Here is a 17,426-nt window from a genome sequence, read left to right as displayed (position 1 = left end):
CAGTTTACACTTTAACCTGTGGAGGACAAACTGATTTTGCTACACTTTTGTATAGCATGCATTGCCCAAAGACACCAGCCCCATTTTACTTAGGGCTAGTCTTCAACAGGTCAAAGTTTATTTGAGCTCCTATCTTGGCATGTTGCAAAGGAGTTAAAATACAAAAGTCCTAGGCAGGTACAGCCACTACAGACTGTATTCACATACTAGATGCCATATGTACCAGTTAGTGTCTAAAGAGTTTGGTCTCCAGATAATCAATTCCCTGTTTCCCAATATTCATGCAAAACAGTTTGTAAGTTGTGGAGATCACATACGAGGATGCCTATTTCACTCATCTGATAAATGAGTCTTCAATGGGTATGTGACTTCCAGTCTGGCATAAAGACTAGTAATAAGTAGTAAACTCTTATCTTGGATTCTCAAAATTATTCACTGTGAGACCTGTTTCATGTTGTAAGTATATCTTACATTCAAGTTTGGACAACGTATAAATTATGCTGATGGTTTAGCAATTTCAACGGTTCCATCCATCATATGGGGAAGCTGTATTCTAATTTTGATATAACTTGCCAGGGCTTAATAAGGTAATTAAAAGCGGCATTTCATGTAAAATTAATTCATAGCATGTCCTGGTCCAGGATTTTTAAATATCTTTTAATCTTGACCACCAACAAACACCCACTAAAAGAATTTACTTCCATGACAAGAAATTTAAATGGCATATGACAACAGAATACACTACTAACAATTAAGGATTGTTTGCTGACATTAATTATTGTCAACACTCATCAGCCCAATTATATGACAACAGCAGCCTGTCTGAAGGGTACTGATGTTGTATGCACCATGGAGTCAATCGGATCGCACCAGTTGGGGGCAAACTCATCCTCCGCCACCCCACCCACCTGAAATCTCACCCTCCTATCACCCTGGTTTATCATGTGACCCTCACTGACCATGCCCTGACCTGGAAGATCCTCAATGCTGAAGCTGCTCCTCTCTCCCAAGAAATCTTTAAAGTTGCTAACAGACCATCCCTTCTGTACTTGAGGAAACACAAGCGTAAGGTAGGATAGACTGTGGAGAATATGAGAACCATCTCCACCATCACCACTGCTCATGGCGGTCTTGGTCGCATCTCTTCTTGGTATAAGTTCAGGGGCACTGTGTGACATGTGAACAACCTCTGGATGCGATATGAAGCCTGAAGAAGTGATGCTGGAGAAGAAACTCTCCGAAGAATCTGAGATTAAGGAGTCAAAACTTTGACTTGAGTTTAGCTGGAGGAGTGGAGGTGCCTTCTTGTTGGTTTTTGCAAGGTCTATCTCTAGAAGTCTGTGTGATGCTTTCTCAAACCCAAGAGAACTTGCTTTGGAGTACAGTGCTCGTGCTTCACATTCATCTACAGGTAATCCTGTACAAAGATGAAAACAATAAAAAGTGAGGCTGCAGTTAAGTTGTTGTTTTTTTTTTTTCAAAACATTCACAATGGAATCATGTAAGCAGAGGTATAGCCTGCTGTCACAATATGGCTTAAAATTATCAAAAATAATCCCCTGAACTTTACATACTCAGTTCTTAATTCCACTGATTCATTTATTTTATTACATGCCATGGTAAATGATTTTTTTTTTTTGTCCACAAAAAAATGGAAATATACCAAAACATAGAGACGAATAAACAGCACATTACACAGAAAGATGCATCACTCTGTAAAACATAAGCAATTTCCATTGCTAATTGACACCAACCATACTTAAATTGGACCTTGGGATGCATATGTAAATGTAATTCATACACTATCAATGACCCTACAAATTATCAATGACTTCTTATACCATTATTGAAAACCTTAACTACATTGAAAACTATACAATCACAAATTCAAATGTACAACATATTTTATAAGTAGAAACTTTTGTAGTGTTGAAATTTTCACACATTCTGAAGGACATGAAACTAGCGTAAAAATGAAAGCCTGCAATCTTTGTGCATGTTATACATATTACTACTTTATATTTTGATTCCACAGAATGAAACAAAAGCAAAATTCATCTTACCTGCCCAAGAGCAAAAAATTTCTCCTCACGTAAATTTCTGCTTTTACAGCACACTTACATCACATTTATAATTCTACCATCACACCATCAAATAGCAAGCATACACCATAAGTACACTGAATGAACTGAATCCATCTGCCATTATTACATGAAGAGTAATTTGGTCCCATTCAGAAGGACTTGGGCTCTACGTCTTTTATTCATGAGTTCACTAATTTGGTGCATGAAACTGCTTTCTCTCACTAACCTCCAAGTCCCTCCTCGTAAAACATCCCAAGGGCATACAGAGCTGGGGCATGGTCATGTTTGCTTGCTGAATGGTAGAGGCTGGCAGCTTTGGCCTCATTGTGTACTACTCCCCAACCAAACTCATAGCACACAGCCAAGTGATACAGTGCTTCTGGTTCCTACAAGGCAAGAGAAAAAACAACAAGGTGGTAGTTGTTCAGGGTAATCTTTTGCAATGTTAATAAAACTTCTACAATTTTGTCCATGTAACTGTACTCTTAGGTCAACTAGAGTGTGGTGTGAGATTGCACTCTAAATCAAACATTCTATCACACCATTTTTTAGATTAACAGGAAAAGTTATCACTGTATGAGTTTGTTTGCTTTCTTTGTTTTTACCATATTCACAAAAAGGTTACAAAGGATCCTAAATAGCAGACTACTGAATTCACTGAATGACATGAAATGTAAAAACACACCTCTTTTGCAGCTGCTTTTCTCAGGTAAGGAACTGCTTTCTTTGAGTCAGGAACCTCTCTGGTCATGAAGTAGACACCAAGGTAGGACTGGGCCTGAAATAGTACATAAATATCGAAAACATGTATAAATTTTGTTGCCTACAAGAAGTTGTGTATAGTATTGCCATTAAAGTCTCTTTATCAAATCCTGTGTATGGCACATTCATCATCGAAATGTACATCCACTGCTAATGTTCAATATAAGCACTTTAAAAATTCATCTTTCATAAACTAATGTCTATTTTCCTCAAAACTCCTTAAGGATGGCATATAAATTCACTGAAATCATGAACATGAACAATGTCTTGGTACTGCAGAAAAAATTCAAGTCCTTGAAACCTTGAGTTTATATCTTATCATTGTCATTTCTTGGTCAATTTGGGACTGAAGGTCCAATTCATGTGATCTAAGTAACACTACAACAGCACAAGCTGCAACATACGAACCATGCAAGTCCTCATTTTCCACGACAATCAGTCCTTTGCTTTTCAGAACCTGTATAATGCTTGCTAATGAGGAGCATGTCAGACTATAAGACCCCGTTTACAATGCAGGGATGGGCCGAGCCCAACCGAGCCCAGGCTGAGCCTGGCCTCAATTGCAGTACTCGGCCACGCAATTCTGTCCGTTTACAGTGGAGGGCTCTATCCAGGCTTTTAATTCAAACCTTTCAATATTTTGTCGTAGTGGCACTCTGATTGTAAACAAACGATTATTACTGGGAGTGCGCCAGTTGCAGTTTGGAACCGCATTTGGCCCAGTTTGCGTTTACAGTGAGAAAAGGCCGGGCTCGGCCGCGGCTTCCAGAGGTTGGCCAAATGCGCGGCTGATTTTGGTACCGCATTTGGCCTTTTGCGCATTTACAGTGAAATGAAGGCTGGGCTCGGCCTCAGCCAAGCCGGGCCCTTTCACTTACAGTAAATGGGGTCTAAATTATTGGCAATGTTTGTCATTAATTTCACACTGTCTGAGTATATCCAGAAATTCAACAATTCTGATGGAACTGAAGTGATGGAAATGGAAGGATCATTTGCTAATCTGATGGGCATATTGACAGTTGAATGCAGTCACATATTCTTGCTATATAAAGCCAGTCACACCATTAACCAGATATATCCCATAGAATTACTGGCCATCTACCTGGGTGACACCAGCACTAGCAGCCTTCATCATGAGAGCAATAGCCTGTTGTTCCGACTGCTCTACACCACCCTGCCCATATAGGTGGTACACACCCAGCTTGTACTGTGCATGGGGGTGGCCCTGATGGGCTGCGTGACGAAATTGGTCTGCAGCCTGAGAGAAGACAAGGAGTGGGGTAATTCACTTGAACATCATGAGTTGAATGAATAATCACAAGACCTGATACCAACAAGTGCTTTTATTTTGTAAGTCTTAGAAGTCTTGCCAGTGAATTGGCTTCGCTAATCATAACTATGTGCATGGGTACACAAAGGGACAGGAATTGAAATTGAAATTGAAATTGAAATTTATTCATATTCCACATAGTGGATATTATATCATAAATATACAGAGTATAACACATAGTGGACATTATATCATAACTATACAGAGTATAATAAATACAAAATCTCATGATATTTTTTGATAAAATTACAACATGTACAAATTTGGAGGGGACTACTAGAAGCACTGCTTGTTAGATGTAGTCCCCCTACAGAATACAGACAAAATAATATCAAAGAAAGGCGAAGTGTTATAAGGAAAACAACATATATATATTATTTACAAGGGCACAACCGAACCCTGATATGGATATACATGTAATATTACACAGTACAGGTTTATGTACAAAGTGTTTCAAGTGTGCATTTATATGCCATTAGAATAATGAATGAAAGAGATTACAATATACCATGAGCGATATACAACTGGATGTGGGACACCAGAGCTACACTTGGTTGGGTTAAGAACCTACCAGCTTGTAATCCTGGGGTACCCCTTTTCCCTGGTCATAACATATGCCCAAGTTGTGCTGGCCTTTGGCATATCCTGCTGAGCTTGATGCCTGGAAATGTTGCACCGCCTCATCCTCATCCCCTTGGGACTGCAGGTGAATTCCAATCATGTTATTGACCTGACCCCAGCACTCCTGTGTGACTCGATCAAAGGTTGGGGTGAGAGACTCAGCCAAAGAGGGTGCATCAATGGAAGAGGAAGAGGATGAGAAAGAGGAGGAGGAGGAGGAGGAGGAGGAGGAGAAGGAGGAGGAGGAGGAGGAAGTGGTGGTTGAGCAAGCAGTAGGGCAGGTGGTGGAGGAGGTGGTGGTGGAGGAAGAGGAGGAGGGGGAGGATGTGTGTGAAGAGGAAGAGGAAGAAGAGGAGGTTACAGTGCTAGATGGATCGACTGAAGAATGTTTGGTTTTGAGGATAGTGTGGATGATTGGGGTGGAAGAAGGATGGGATGAAGGAGAAGAAGAAGGAAAAGAAGAAGGGGAGGGTCTCAAGAATACCACTCCATCTGATGAAAGCTGCATTAAGAGAAGAAACAGACATAGATTACACTTATAAATATGATTTAACTCAGAGGCCATTTTTCTTGCAGGCACAAGTTTCACCAACTGCACTGAATAATACCACAACATAATTTCTCTTTATGAAATCCATCTGCACATTGTCTTTTAAAAACGCATAATTTCTAATTCATAACAATGGTCATTCAATAACGTTACTGCTCTCGTCCCACCTTCTTATCAGCTTCAATGTCACATGAAGTATGAGCCAATTTGCATGATGTACATTTTGAAATTTTCTAAGAATGCTTTGGATTGCTGCTGTTCCGTTCAGTAGAAATGAATTGGGATTTATTGCATATGGCCACTAGGAAAGCTAGGAATGCACACAACCATTTGCCCAGCATCTTTTATATTGCCTCCCACGAATAGGCAAAGAGAATAAAGTACCTTGCCTAGGATCCAAACTGCTGCCCTCATGATAACTGAACCAGGGAACTCAGGATCGATCGTCTGTGCTCTTATGTACTGAGCCGTTACAAGGCCACTTTGTGTGATGAAGAAAAGCTGCACTTGTTACGTAGAGTAATTTGACTACCGGTATGTCAGCTTAATCATTACGACCTCTCATTTCATGCTGCCGCAGCCTTTTCCTCTCTATTTTTGTGCAAAATGTTTTCCAAATGACGACAACTTTATCTGTAGTTGTGAAGTGCAATTCAAGAGGACTCAACCTGCATTTGGTCTGACAATGTTTAGGAATTTGTCTGAATGCAATTAAGGATGGTGTAAGATGCTGAAGTAAAGCCCAAAGTGGGTGTTACCTCTTCATTCCAGGCATCATTTTCACTAGAAGCATCAGACTCTGACTCCGGGGATGAAGAGCCACAGCTCTCAAAACTCTGCCTTCGCCGCTCTCTCTTTTTCTTAGGGAGGATGCTCTGAGTAGTAGATACAGGATGGGCCTGGGATGCACATGGCAACAGCTTGACAACAGAACCTTGGAGGCTATCACTCTTTTTGCGTTGGTCTCCTGTCGTTCCTGCATTTATCAGACGGCCCAATTGGAGTCCAAGAACTATAATGGAACCCTGCAGTACATGGGGAAATTTTGATTCCTTCTGTTCATGTCAACATTATGAAAAGCACACGACTACACATCACAATGAAATCTTTCATAAACTATGTCTCCAATATCTTCATCCTGGTAGGCAGCTGTGATTTCAAACAATGACAGCACTTCAACTTCACCAACAGTGTATGATTCCTGATAATGTAACTGTGAGACAGCAAAACATATTGTTACTGCATTCAATGTTAAATTTCAGGACTTATTCCCGAACACTCCCTTTGTAACTTTGACATCTACACTACATCTAACAGTTTATCAGTGTGTAATATATAATGGGCATGCTATACATCTAATAGGACCATCTACAGCTTTTTTATCATGTTTTCCGCTGAACAATGATGACACAGAATAGAAGACAAAAATCATTAAAATACTTTCCCACTCATTAAGCATCACCAGTTCAAAAACATTTATTCTTTAAAAAAGTGAAGCCATCTCAGGAACAAAACAATTACATAACAGATATAGAAGCATGCAGAATGACATTGCTTCTTTCAAACCTAATGCAAATCGTTCTATTAATAATACTTGTAACATACAGTAGTCTAGAGATCAAGGGGTGTATGCATGAGGGACAAAGTGGAAGTGTTATTCTCATTCTCCTGCTCATACAATATTGTCGATGAAAACCCAAATTGAGAGCACAGCCTACCCATCCAACAGCTTCATGGTATGAATGGCATCTCTTGAATGATTCCCATTCCATCTTCTGCTTGAAACTCCGCCTCCATTCTTCATCTGATCTTTGCTTGTGGCTACCAATTGTGTCTGCATGGCTACTGGTGTGAATCCTACAACAATCAGCAAGATAGAATGGAGGTCATAGACACAACAAGAGTGTGAGCACTTGACACAAATAAGACAAATCTTGAGTAACCAACCTTTTCAAAGAGAGTTCCTACATGCAGATGTAACACAAGTTACAAAGTTATGAGAAGTACCAGCTATCCTATCAAATGTAGAATGTTCCTAGAATAAATGTTTAACTTCATCAACACATATCAGAAAATTGATGAACCAGTGCACTTGAAATGCATATATTCAGTATACATGTCAGTGATCACATCATTGACATGTCAATGAATACATCAAACAGGTGTCTCACTGCTGCAGTGGCAAGCCTAAAGTATACGAACTATAGTTATCACATTAAAATTTTCATAGGCCACAACTTTAGAGTATTAGCATCGTAGGTTTATCATTCTCTTGAACAGACTAATCAATTCAGTTGCAATGAAAACATCTCAACGGAAGAATTTCATGAATTTGAAAACTACATCAAGTGTGCCATAAAGTAGCTGTCTCATTTATGGAAACTAATGAATCAAATTCTCTAAATCTAAATGAATTTCTAGTTGTCCAAAGAAGCGAATTGTGATTCAAACAAAATGACAGATTTATGATAACATTAGACACTTTAGCTCTTCTATGACATAACTGTTGTCCTTTCAATGCTAGGCTGAAATGATTTTCAGAATATGCTGAAGTTTGGTCATAGAGTACCAAAGCTGTGTAAGAACTGCTGTGATTGAAACACACCATACATGTAGGTGGACTAAATGTCGCAGCAAGTCAGGCCTCATTACACAATAATGAGTCTCCTTCATAAAAATAATAGCCATTGTTGATCACAAGCTCTCACCATGATCTTAGGACAGGCAGACCACAGGCCCTGTCAACAGCATCCGTCACAGCCCCACCATCTTGACATCTCTTGCGCTGGGCCTCTGCAACGGCCGTACCACGGTTGGCCCAGTGGTATCCACCTTTGTAGCAGGTCTTGAAGAGTTCTGCAGAGATAAAGGGCAGGGCCAGATAAAATGAATACCTTTTCTTCCTCCTTCCTTAAATTTCATATTGACATTGTTGGGAAGCTGAACCATCTACACATGGGCATAAAGAATCCCAGTAGTAGGTGCCAAACACATCCACCGTGTCCATAGAAACCGACCACCCTCTATTATGGCACTGCGCATACAGAACGAAAATGTACGCATGGGACTACGCGCAATGGAGTTCGATTCTTCACTGGGCTATGCTACCGAGTAAAATGAGGCGAAAACAAGTGTACAAGCATTCGCTCTAAATTACCTAAATTTAGCCAAATCTAATTAGACCTAGACATCTACTTCTCTCATGTATTAAACTACCTCTGCTGACTCGTTAGATGTAGAGTATCCTTCCGTAATAAATTTGATTATTTTGACCACAAAATTGTCATTTATACGCTGCTCTTTCAACCTTCGCTGCTTCATGCACACACATGACGTAATCATTTTGTCGCCCGCTAGCTACGGCCGTACGGTCAAACAAATTTCATACCAGACAAACTTGTAATGAAACTTATTTTCAATTGCCGACTCATTTAATTTATCTTAATTATGATGACAAGATTCCTAATGAAATTCAATTTAAATTCATCAAACAGTCCTTCAAAAGTAATTGAAGGATTCAAATATATTCAAATAATATTGGGGGGAAAAATGACAGTTAGAAAAAAACAACAGCTTGTCGGCAAAACGCATTTATGTGCGCTTTATACGTACCATAATGTTATTGAGGGCAGGGGTGGTCGGTTTCAATGTACAGGGCAACTGAGTGCGGAAAAAATAACACCCCACGCGTTCGAAGCCGCCATCTAGAGCGCGTACCTCAGATCGCATTTTCGGTGCGCGCTTGTGAATCCGGAGTATTTTCTCCACATGTAAGTAAAATTTCAGGCAAATTGTGAGACTTATCATGTTTCTATTGATAGAAAAACATTAGGTGGTCGATGTGTTGGACACCCAACCATACCATATTCTGTAAAAACACACACACACACACACAAAACAAAACAAAACAAAACAGAACTTAAAGTGTCAATTTCAGGTCATAAATGTAATGTGCAATGGCCCTACATGTAAACCCCTGGATTGCCATGGATTGTACTCTAAGTTGTCTACACAGCATAGAAAAGAGCACATGTGCATTCATAAAATAAATGATAATCCTTTAGACTTAGAGCACATCAATACCTCTACATTTTTAAATAATGCTTGTACAGTGTATAATAGTGCGAGGAGGAAATAATGAATTAAAGCAAGCTGCCCATAATTCAACCACAACACCATACAAAATTCGACCGCCTGCTACAAGTAGAAACCTATATATGCTTTTGTGCACGGTCAAACCTTGGCAAGGGAGGTCGAACATTGATGTGGGTGCCATACCTAAATTACCTGCGGTACATGTGATGTAAATAGACACCCAGAAAGTCAAAGACTTGTAGAGAGAGGGTCATTTAACGGATCTAATCCTGAGCCAGGGAACCAGGGAGCAAGGGCCGGGAGGTCAGTTTATGCAATTTGGATATAATTTATTATCATGGCATTATATTGGCATACAATAGACCTAGCCCTTGGGGAGCTCCAGGCCCTACGGCTACATCATACCTGTAATAAATGTAAATTTACTTCTGTTTTTTGGCATGGAAATGAAAAAAACGTGTTAAGTCTTGAAGGTAACAATTTAGGCCTATACCAAAGTACAAGACTGGCTCTCCGCCGAGCTCCCTTGTCTTGACCTTGCCATCTACGAGTATATAAAACGTCAGTAAAGGTATACTTGTATAGCTATAGGTCTAACGTTACGCCACTTTTACGGTATTACAGGAGAAATCTCCATGATTGTTTATCACATTAACTAGTAGAGAACATGGTTGAAACTTACTATGCGGCAGGTTCTGAAGGACCCTGATCATGTTGACTTCCCTCTATAACCATCTAGGTCGGAAATCTTGGCAGGGGGAATGAGAATTCAACCATTTTTCCAAGCTTAAGCAGTCTCTCCGGGTCTATTTCTCTGATCCGCTCGTGTCTGCTTCTCTCTATATCCGATCCGACGCGACGAAGCTCGCTCCTCACCGCGTACAAAAAACACCGGCACCAGCTACAACACATACGATGAATGCTACTCCAGTATTGCTAACACACGTGATCACAACCTTCTAAACCCGGCGCATGATGTAATCGCGGAAGTAAACAAGTCCAACATCGTGTTTCATTGGTTCCGAGTAGGGTCCTATACAGATACTCATGTGTTTTCTATGTTTTCTGCGGGAAATTCAAAAAATGTTATACTGAAGTAGGGACCTACCGTGAGAGAGCAGTCCGCCGCCTGCAAGATGTCATTTTGTTGTAAATAGGTGCACCGGCAGATATTATAATTATTCTAGAATGCTGGGAAAGGTTCCAGGACTGCTCCCCCAGAGGACAACTCTCCTAGTAGGGCAGATATGTAGCAAAAATACGTCAAAATGCTCACATCCGGCGGAAAGTATGAAATTTTGCAGATAGGGGTATTTTGGGGCGCTGATTTCAAATATTGCCGGATCCAAGAGATCTGACCACGGGGTAGTCCGCCAGTATACTCCCACCTGACAACTTCCCCGGAGGACGTCTCCCCCGGAGGACTACTCCCCGGAGGACTACTCCCCCGGAGGACGTCTCCCCCGGAGGACTACTCCCCCGGAGGACGTCTCCCCCCCGAGGACTACTCCCCCGGAGGACCACCACAGAACTCTACACACCACTCCCCCGGAGGACCACTCCCCCGGAGGACCACTTCCCCGGACGACAACTCCCCGGATGACCAATCCCCTGGTCGACCACCCCCACCACCTTTTATGAAAGAATTCGATTTAAATACCTGTTGACGCTGATCTTTCAAGAGTGAGAGAGTTAACTTTAAGTTTGTGTGAACGTAGCTTAATTCATCTATTCATTCGTTCATTCATTCTTTTTCATAATGATAATTGAGCTTCGGCTAAGTACGCGGAAATTTATTTCAGAAATAATGCAAAAATAGAGGTTCGGCATCATTATTCTGTAAAACTAAGGGGTCACCTCGTCCCTTAATTCCAAAATTCCCGTCAGCTGTCTATCTTATTAATGCGCTTTTAGCAATCAAATCTTATTTCTTATCATTTACAGTCTGGAAAAATATAAATCCCATTAACAAAAACTGTCAACTGTCAACGTGAAAAAAATATCACACAATAGGAACGTCACAGTAATGTTATATTTCAGAAATAAGTTTCTTCCTTCCTTTTACATCTAGAGGAAGGTGATTTGTATGTTCCACAAACCATGGGCATGCGTTCTTTTGAAGACTGTTACAATGTAGGTTTGAATGTTATCGCATATGCGTCTTTGAGATACCTTAGTCAGGGCTCGACACTAACGGTGGCCCGGTGGCCCGGGGCCACCAAATATGAAAGTCGGGCCACCAAATTTCCAAAAAGGGCAAATTTGGTTCGGGCCACCAAAATGAAAAGTATGTCAATAAATTCGTAACTTTTTGCGCCGGAAATTAGCAGTTAAATTTGTTTAAAGGATGGATGAAAAGGACTGAATGAGTGCCCGAGAGTGAGTGTTGCAAGTTTGTTGAAGTTTATTTATGAGTAGATATGTCCATCTTCTAATTCTTACTATCATAAAACTTAAATATTTGACTCATTAAAAAAAAAGGGACTTTTAATGTTTTTTATTGTTTCTTTTTTCGGGACACCAAATTTTTTTCTCGGGCCACCAAAAATTTGAAATTTAGGATTTTGGTGGCCCCATCGGGCCACCAAACAAAAAAGTTAGTGTCGAGCCATGCCTTAGTAATGTGTAAACTTTCCTTCTATTTGTTATGATATTACGTTATGAATAACTGATGGCCGGCAAGGAACCAAAGTCAACAAAATAAAAGTCATTGTGGAAGCGACGGAGCGAGCGAGTTTGAAAATTTTTGTATTTTTGCAGTCCAAACTTGCTCGTTCTCGCTTTATTATATCCGAGTTTATAAAATGGGTTCAAGAATGTAGCCAATAGGAAGCGCTGAAATGAGTCACGTGTGCGTTGGTTATTTTAGTCCCATTGCACTGCGTGTTATCCTATTGCCGATCGTCTGTGCGCGCGGCGGCTCCTTTGAATTGTAATGCATGCATAACGCGCTGTCAATCCTGTAAACAACTTCTAGTTCGGGCTGCCGGCCGGCCGGCCTGTCTTGTGCATAACATGTGTGGCGTACGTATACTCTTATCCGTACAGTACTTATATGTGCGGGATTTCCGAGTGCGACGTGCGTAAATGTTTGGGACGAACATCTTCGGACATCTTGACCCACAAAGGTACGTGAAAAATGCTGCTACTTTTCGACCCATTTTATAAAACAAATGATGCACAGGATTATTTCGTGGCGTTAGTGGAGATGCAGCTCACTCTCGGGTATTTACAATGAGTGCAACATGCACTCGGCTTCGCCTCGTGCATGTTTCACAATATTGTAAATACCCTCGAGTGCGCTACATCTCCACTAACGCACACTATCCTGTGCATCATTTGTATATTATTGCACGTTGATATTCATTTCAAATTGGTGTAGAAAGAAAACAAGAGCTCGGAGGAGGGGGGGGGGGGGGGGGCTAGACGCTCGACCGAGTATCACAGTCACCACATCTGACGCAATTTCCCTGTAAATTAAAGCCACTTCTCCATTCTTCTAGGAGGAGCCCCCCCCCCCCCCCCCCCCCTTGGGCCACATACCCAATAAAACTGACTTTGGGTCCCTATCCAAGAATGAGATTCCTACGAAGCTTTTTTGGACAACCTAGAAAAAAAATACGTACGTACGAGTATTGCGTAGTACGCAGTACTACGTACGTATACTGCGTACGTACGTACGTACGTACGTACGTACGCAGTACGTACGTACGTATTATTATTATTACGTACGTACGTAGTATTTATTGCGTACGTACGCAGTATTATTACGTACGTACGTATTATTATTATTATTACGTACGTACCTATTGTTTATTACGTACGTACGCAGTATTTGAGTAATGGCGGCAGACAGGGCAGAGAGAGACAGACTCGTACGTTTGTACTTCGATATACGTTTCAGCCAAAATGAAATGGTAATCATGTAGAAATGCACACCTACCGTTCGCTTCGCCGTTTGTCAATCAAATTTTGTGCAGCTCTTGGAGATGCTAAATTCAACCATATCAGAGAGTTTTCATAGAATTAGAAAGCCGAAAAGGGAAGAAAAATGAGAAATCGGAGTTGAAAAGTACGTCGGTCGCGATCATAGTTCCGACGTAGTAAGCAGTGCATCGATTTCACACAGAACGATGTCAACGATTATAATCGATTCTGGTAGTCTCTAATTAGCCGCTTACTAACAATATTAACACGACTTGTGCAATACGTGTGGGCCCTAGATCTATTTTCATTTTCGTATTTTTTCTCATTCTTTTCATTGCCACTATCATGATTATCACTACTTAAATTATTGATACAGATTATTCATACCAGGATTTAGACGTCCTTCCTTTAGAAATTGTGGCAAGTATTAATTTTATCATGACAAAAGTTAATGATTTAATTTGAATAATGTTGAAGGGAAAAGAATGAGGTTGAAGGAAAAGTGGAAGAAAAGAGTAAGGCTATTAGAAGGAGGGAGAGAGAGAAAGAGAGAGAAAAGAAGATGAGGAGGAAGTTGAATTCGAAGGGGATTTGTTGTTTGTTTCTGGTGATGGTAAATGGTATTAAATGTATGTTTTTAATTGATAAGTTCAATTTATAGTATAAATTATTGTGTTTATGATAGTAACGCTATTCATTATTCCATTTCATTTTATTAATTATGTATAATAATAATAATAATAATAGTGAGACTCTTGTAGAGCGCACATTTCTACCTAAAAAAGATACTCAAGGCGCTATAGAACAGAGTACATATTGTGTCACGTTACAACAGTATCACAGAAAATAATAAGACAATAAACCAACAAACAATATATACCTATACAAGAACTGCAACCCCAATATTTGCTTTTGTTTCCGTAGTAAGGTCCATTTTATTATCTTTTATTGTTTTGTACACACATTATCCTCCCATCATTCAGTCAGCAAAATAAGTTGACAGATACAATGTTTGTATACAGTCAAACGCAGCACGCAGGAGAAAATTAACTAAAACAACAAAAAACAGACGCATCGAAATCACTTTCTTTCTTAAACTTTTTACTGTTAAGCCGACGTAATTATTGTGGTTAAACACCAAACAAGCGGCTGTATCACAGACTATAACGATCGATCATCATCATTATATCGCTTTTCCCCATAATCGATCATCAATCATGCTACGCTGATACAGCCGTCGATCGGCGTACTTTTGAGTCAAAATTAGCTACTTTTCTTCTGTAATTGGCTATGAAATTTCATGAAACCATCAGATATGGTTCATCTTGACATTTCTGATAGCCACGAGAAGTTTTTATCGACAAATTAAGGAAGGAAATGGTAGGTGTGCATGGTGTGCATTTCTACATGATTACCAATGAAATATTATACAGTGAAATCCCGTTATAACGAGGTCCGTGGGACCGGCGATATTACCTCGTTATAACCGTACGCATAAAAAACAAAGGAAAACATAAGCACGACGTCATACCCGTCAATCAAACTGAAGAACATCCTTTGCGTTGTTATTACACAATTATGGATCGTTATTATTGAGACAATAAAGGGAAATTGTTTGTGAATTGATACATAAAAAAGACGGAAAAAAGTAGGTGTTGAAATGCGTTAATTTTTTATTTTTCTTCCAAAAATCTCTTCGCATAATACTAGTTGCACATTATGTTCCTGACAAGAAGGTCTACTCGGCAGGATCATATTTGTGATTCTCTACACCTATCTCTTCCTCTTGTATCGAACCATTCCACAAGATGAATGCTTTTTCGTTTGTGAAATACAGTGTACAGTGTAAATTGACAATGAACAAAATCAGATTGTATAATTAAAAATGCGCTTGTTAAGTTTTTCTAAACACCAAATAGAGTAACATACATGCGTTGTTTATCATAACTTGCGAGGTATATATTACGCTGTTGGTGCCCAGCGGGAATAGGATGATTTCATAAATCATTTCGGCTGTAATCCTATACAATGTATGATCGTTGCGCCCGAAGGGATTACAAAATTCGTTCTTTATTTTCTTCCGAAAATCTCTTCGCGTTTTGTACACCCGTTCTTGAAAAATATGCGACAATGTTGAATTTGGAAGGTTGTGATCCTTTTTACGCAAGTCTGTACCTCGTGGACCATTCTGAAAGAAAGAAAAATCTTCATTGTGAAATGCAGTGGTAAATGATAATGAATAAACCCAGATCTATTCAAACTGTTAAATGCGTTTAATTCTTTCTCTGAACACCAACTCATTTAAGTCGATTAACATGCGCTATTCAACTATTTTTATACGCTACTGTCACCCGGCGGGATCGCGATGATTTCATTAATCATTTCGGCATTAATCATGCACACTCATATTTATATTATGTTTTGTTACATGATAATGAACAATCCCAGGGCCCTGTTGCATAAAACCCTTACCGCTGGACTTACCGCTCCTTTCTAGCGGTAAGTCTTCAAATTAGCGGTAAATTTTATAATCCTTGATGCTGATTGGCTGTGACGCCTAATTTTGACGGTAGTTACCATTGAAATTCAACGGTAAGTTTTATGCAACGGGCCCCAGATCTATTCAAACTGTTAAATGCGTTTGTTTCTTTTTCTAAACACCGATTCAAGTAGATTAACATGCGTTATTCAACTATTTTTACGCTACTGTAACCGAGGAGATCGCTATGATTTCATTACTAATTTCGGCTTTAATCATCAACACTCATAGTTACTAACCAGCAAAGCAACTGGAAGTCGGAACTAAAAATGGAAAGGATAATTATAATGATGAGTTGCACACGCATTCCAATACTATTGTCCATTTTGGCCACGAGTGTCGCTGCATGAAAAGTTCTTGAATGTGTTATTTTTTTTCTCTCTCGTTGCGCTGTGGTCTGACCTTATATCACGCACGCGTATCTCGCGAAAAACAAAATCAAATGATTTTATTCAATAACTAAATAGGAACATCGGATGGTATAGGGCCTATTTCTGTGTCTTATCGCGTGGTTTAGAAGAAAACATGAAATACTCTGCAAAACGGGAGGGACATGGATAGCGTGAATTTGGTTTTCAATGTTCCGTTTGTCGCGTGTTTGAAAGCGCCAAGTCAAGAAATGGAACTTCGCGAAGTGATGGAATGATTATGATTATGTTATGTGGTTTAGAAGAAACATGGAAGGAACGGTACTCCCGTTATTCGTCACTGATAATGGGCGGTAAAGGAGGATAACGGCGGGACTGAAACACGTTTGTTTCCAAGTCTTCCCGCTTCAGATGGTACGATGTACATGATTATGTAGAGATCGAGACAGGACGGGCACTAGTGCTGTGTGTTACTGCGTTCTACACAGACTAATGTAAAACGGGGATAGCGTGAATTCGCTTTTCAATGTTTCGTTCGTCGCGTGTTGGAAAGCGGCAGGTCAAGAAATGGAATCTCGTTGTATCCGATCAAATAGCGTATGTTTTTCTTTATCTTGATGCACCGAAAATGTCCTCGTTATATCCGGAATCTCGATATAACCGAACTCGTTATAACCGATTCGTTTTGCCATAGGTTTACACTTGTATGACTCTTTTTCAGCTATTCCTAAATAAATATAGTTTTCGCTAAAACATCGATCTGTTTTTTATGTTGTCGCCCCGAAACGGCAAAATATTTTCCATTGTATTTTTAAATTGTGAAGGGATGCATGTGATCCCCCCTCCCAGTCATCATCTTGGGATCTAGAAACCAATGCATATTCTCATTATGAAACTATACTAAATACAATAATTGATAATGAGATTACCACTTACATCTTCGTAGCAGAAAATACAGGAAAGAAACTATGCAACACTTTCGCACCTAAAATAGATCTGTTACAGCACAAAATGGGCATATCGGTATTTATTATCATAATGAGGTGACGATTTATTCAAATAGGAACGAAAATGATAAGGAATAACAATTACAGGAACAATTAAAAATGCATTCAAATTCATTATGATCAAATATAACAATTATTATTCC

At 39.7% G+C, this 17,426-nt stretch overlaps 1 protein-coding gene across 1 annotated transcript; it reads right to left on the bottom strand.

Annotated features, from left to right (window-relative positions):
- Window positions 1-800: 800 nt before the first annotated feature.
- On the bottom strand, window positions 801-10,260 carry LOC139716275 (uncharacterized). Its single transcript, XM_071627843.1, has 9 exons — window positions 10,125-10,260; window positions 8,056-8,203; window positions 7,066-7,204; window positions 6,106-6,372; window positions 4,748-5,299; window positions 3,949-4,104; window positions 2,770-2,862; window positions 2,311-2,470; window positions 801-1,417 (listed from the first exon to the last, which is right to left on the bottom strand). The coding sequence occupies exons 1-9, from the start codon at window positions 10,153-10,155 to the stop codon at window positions 801-803; spliced, it is 2,163 nt and encodes a 720-aa protein (XP_071483944.1). The 5' UTR covers window positions 10,156-10,260.
- Between the last annotated feature and the right edge of the window lie 7,166 nt (window positions 10,261-17,426).

The sequence above is a fragment of the Diadema antillarum genome, unplaced genomic scaffold (genome assembly GCF_040938485.1).
Source record: "Diadema antillarum isolate AM-2024a unplaced genomic scaffold, OU_Dant_1.0 scf00000063, whole genome shotgun sequence".
Taxonomy (NCBI): Eukaryota; Metazoa; Echinodermata; class Echinoidea; order Diadematoida; family Diadematidae; genus Diadema; species Diadema antillarum.
Note: the sequence above shows the minus strand (reverse complement) of the source record. Positions and strands in the feature narration are given on the sequence as shown.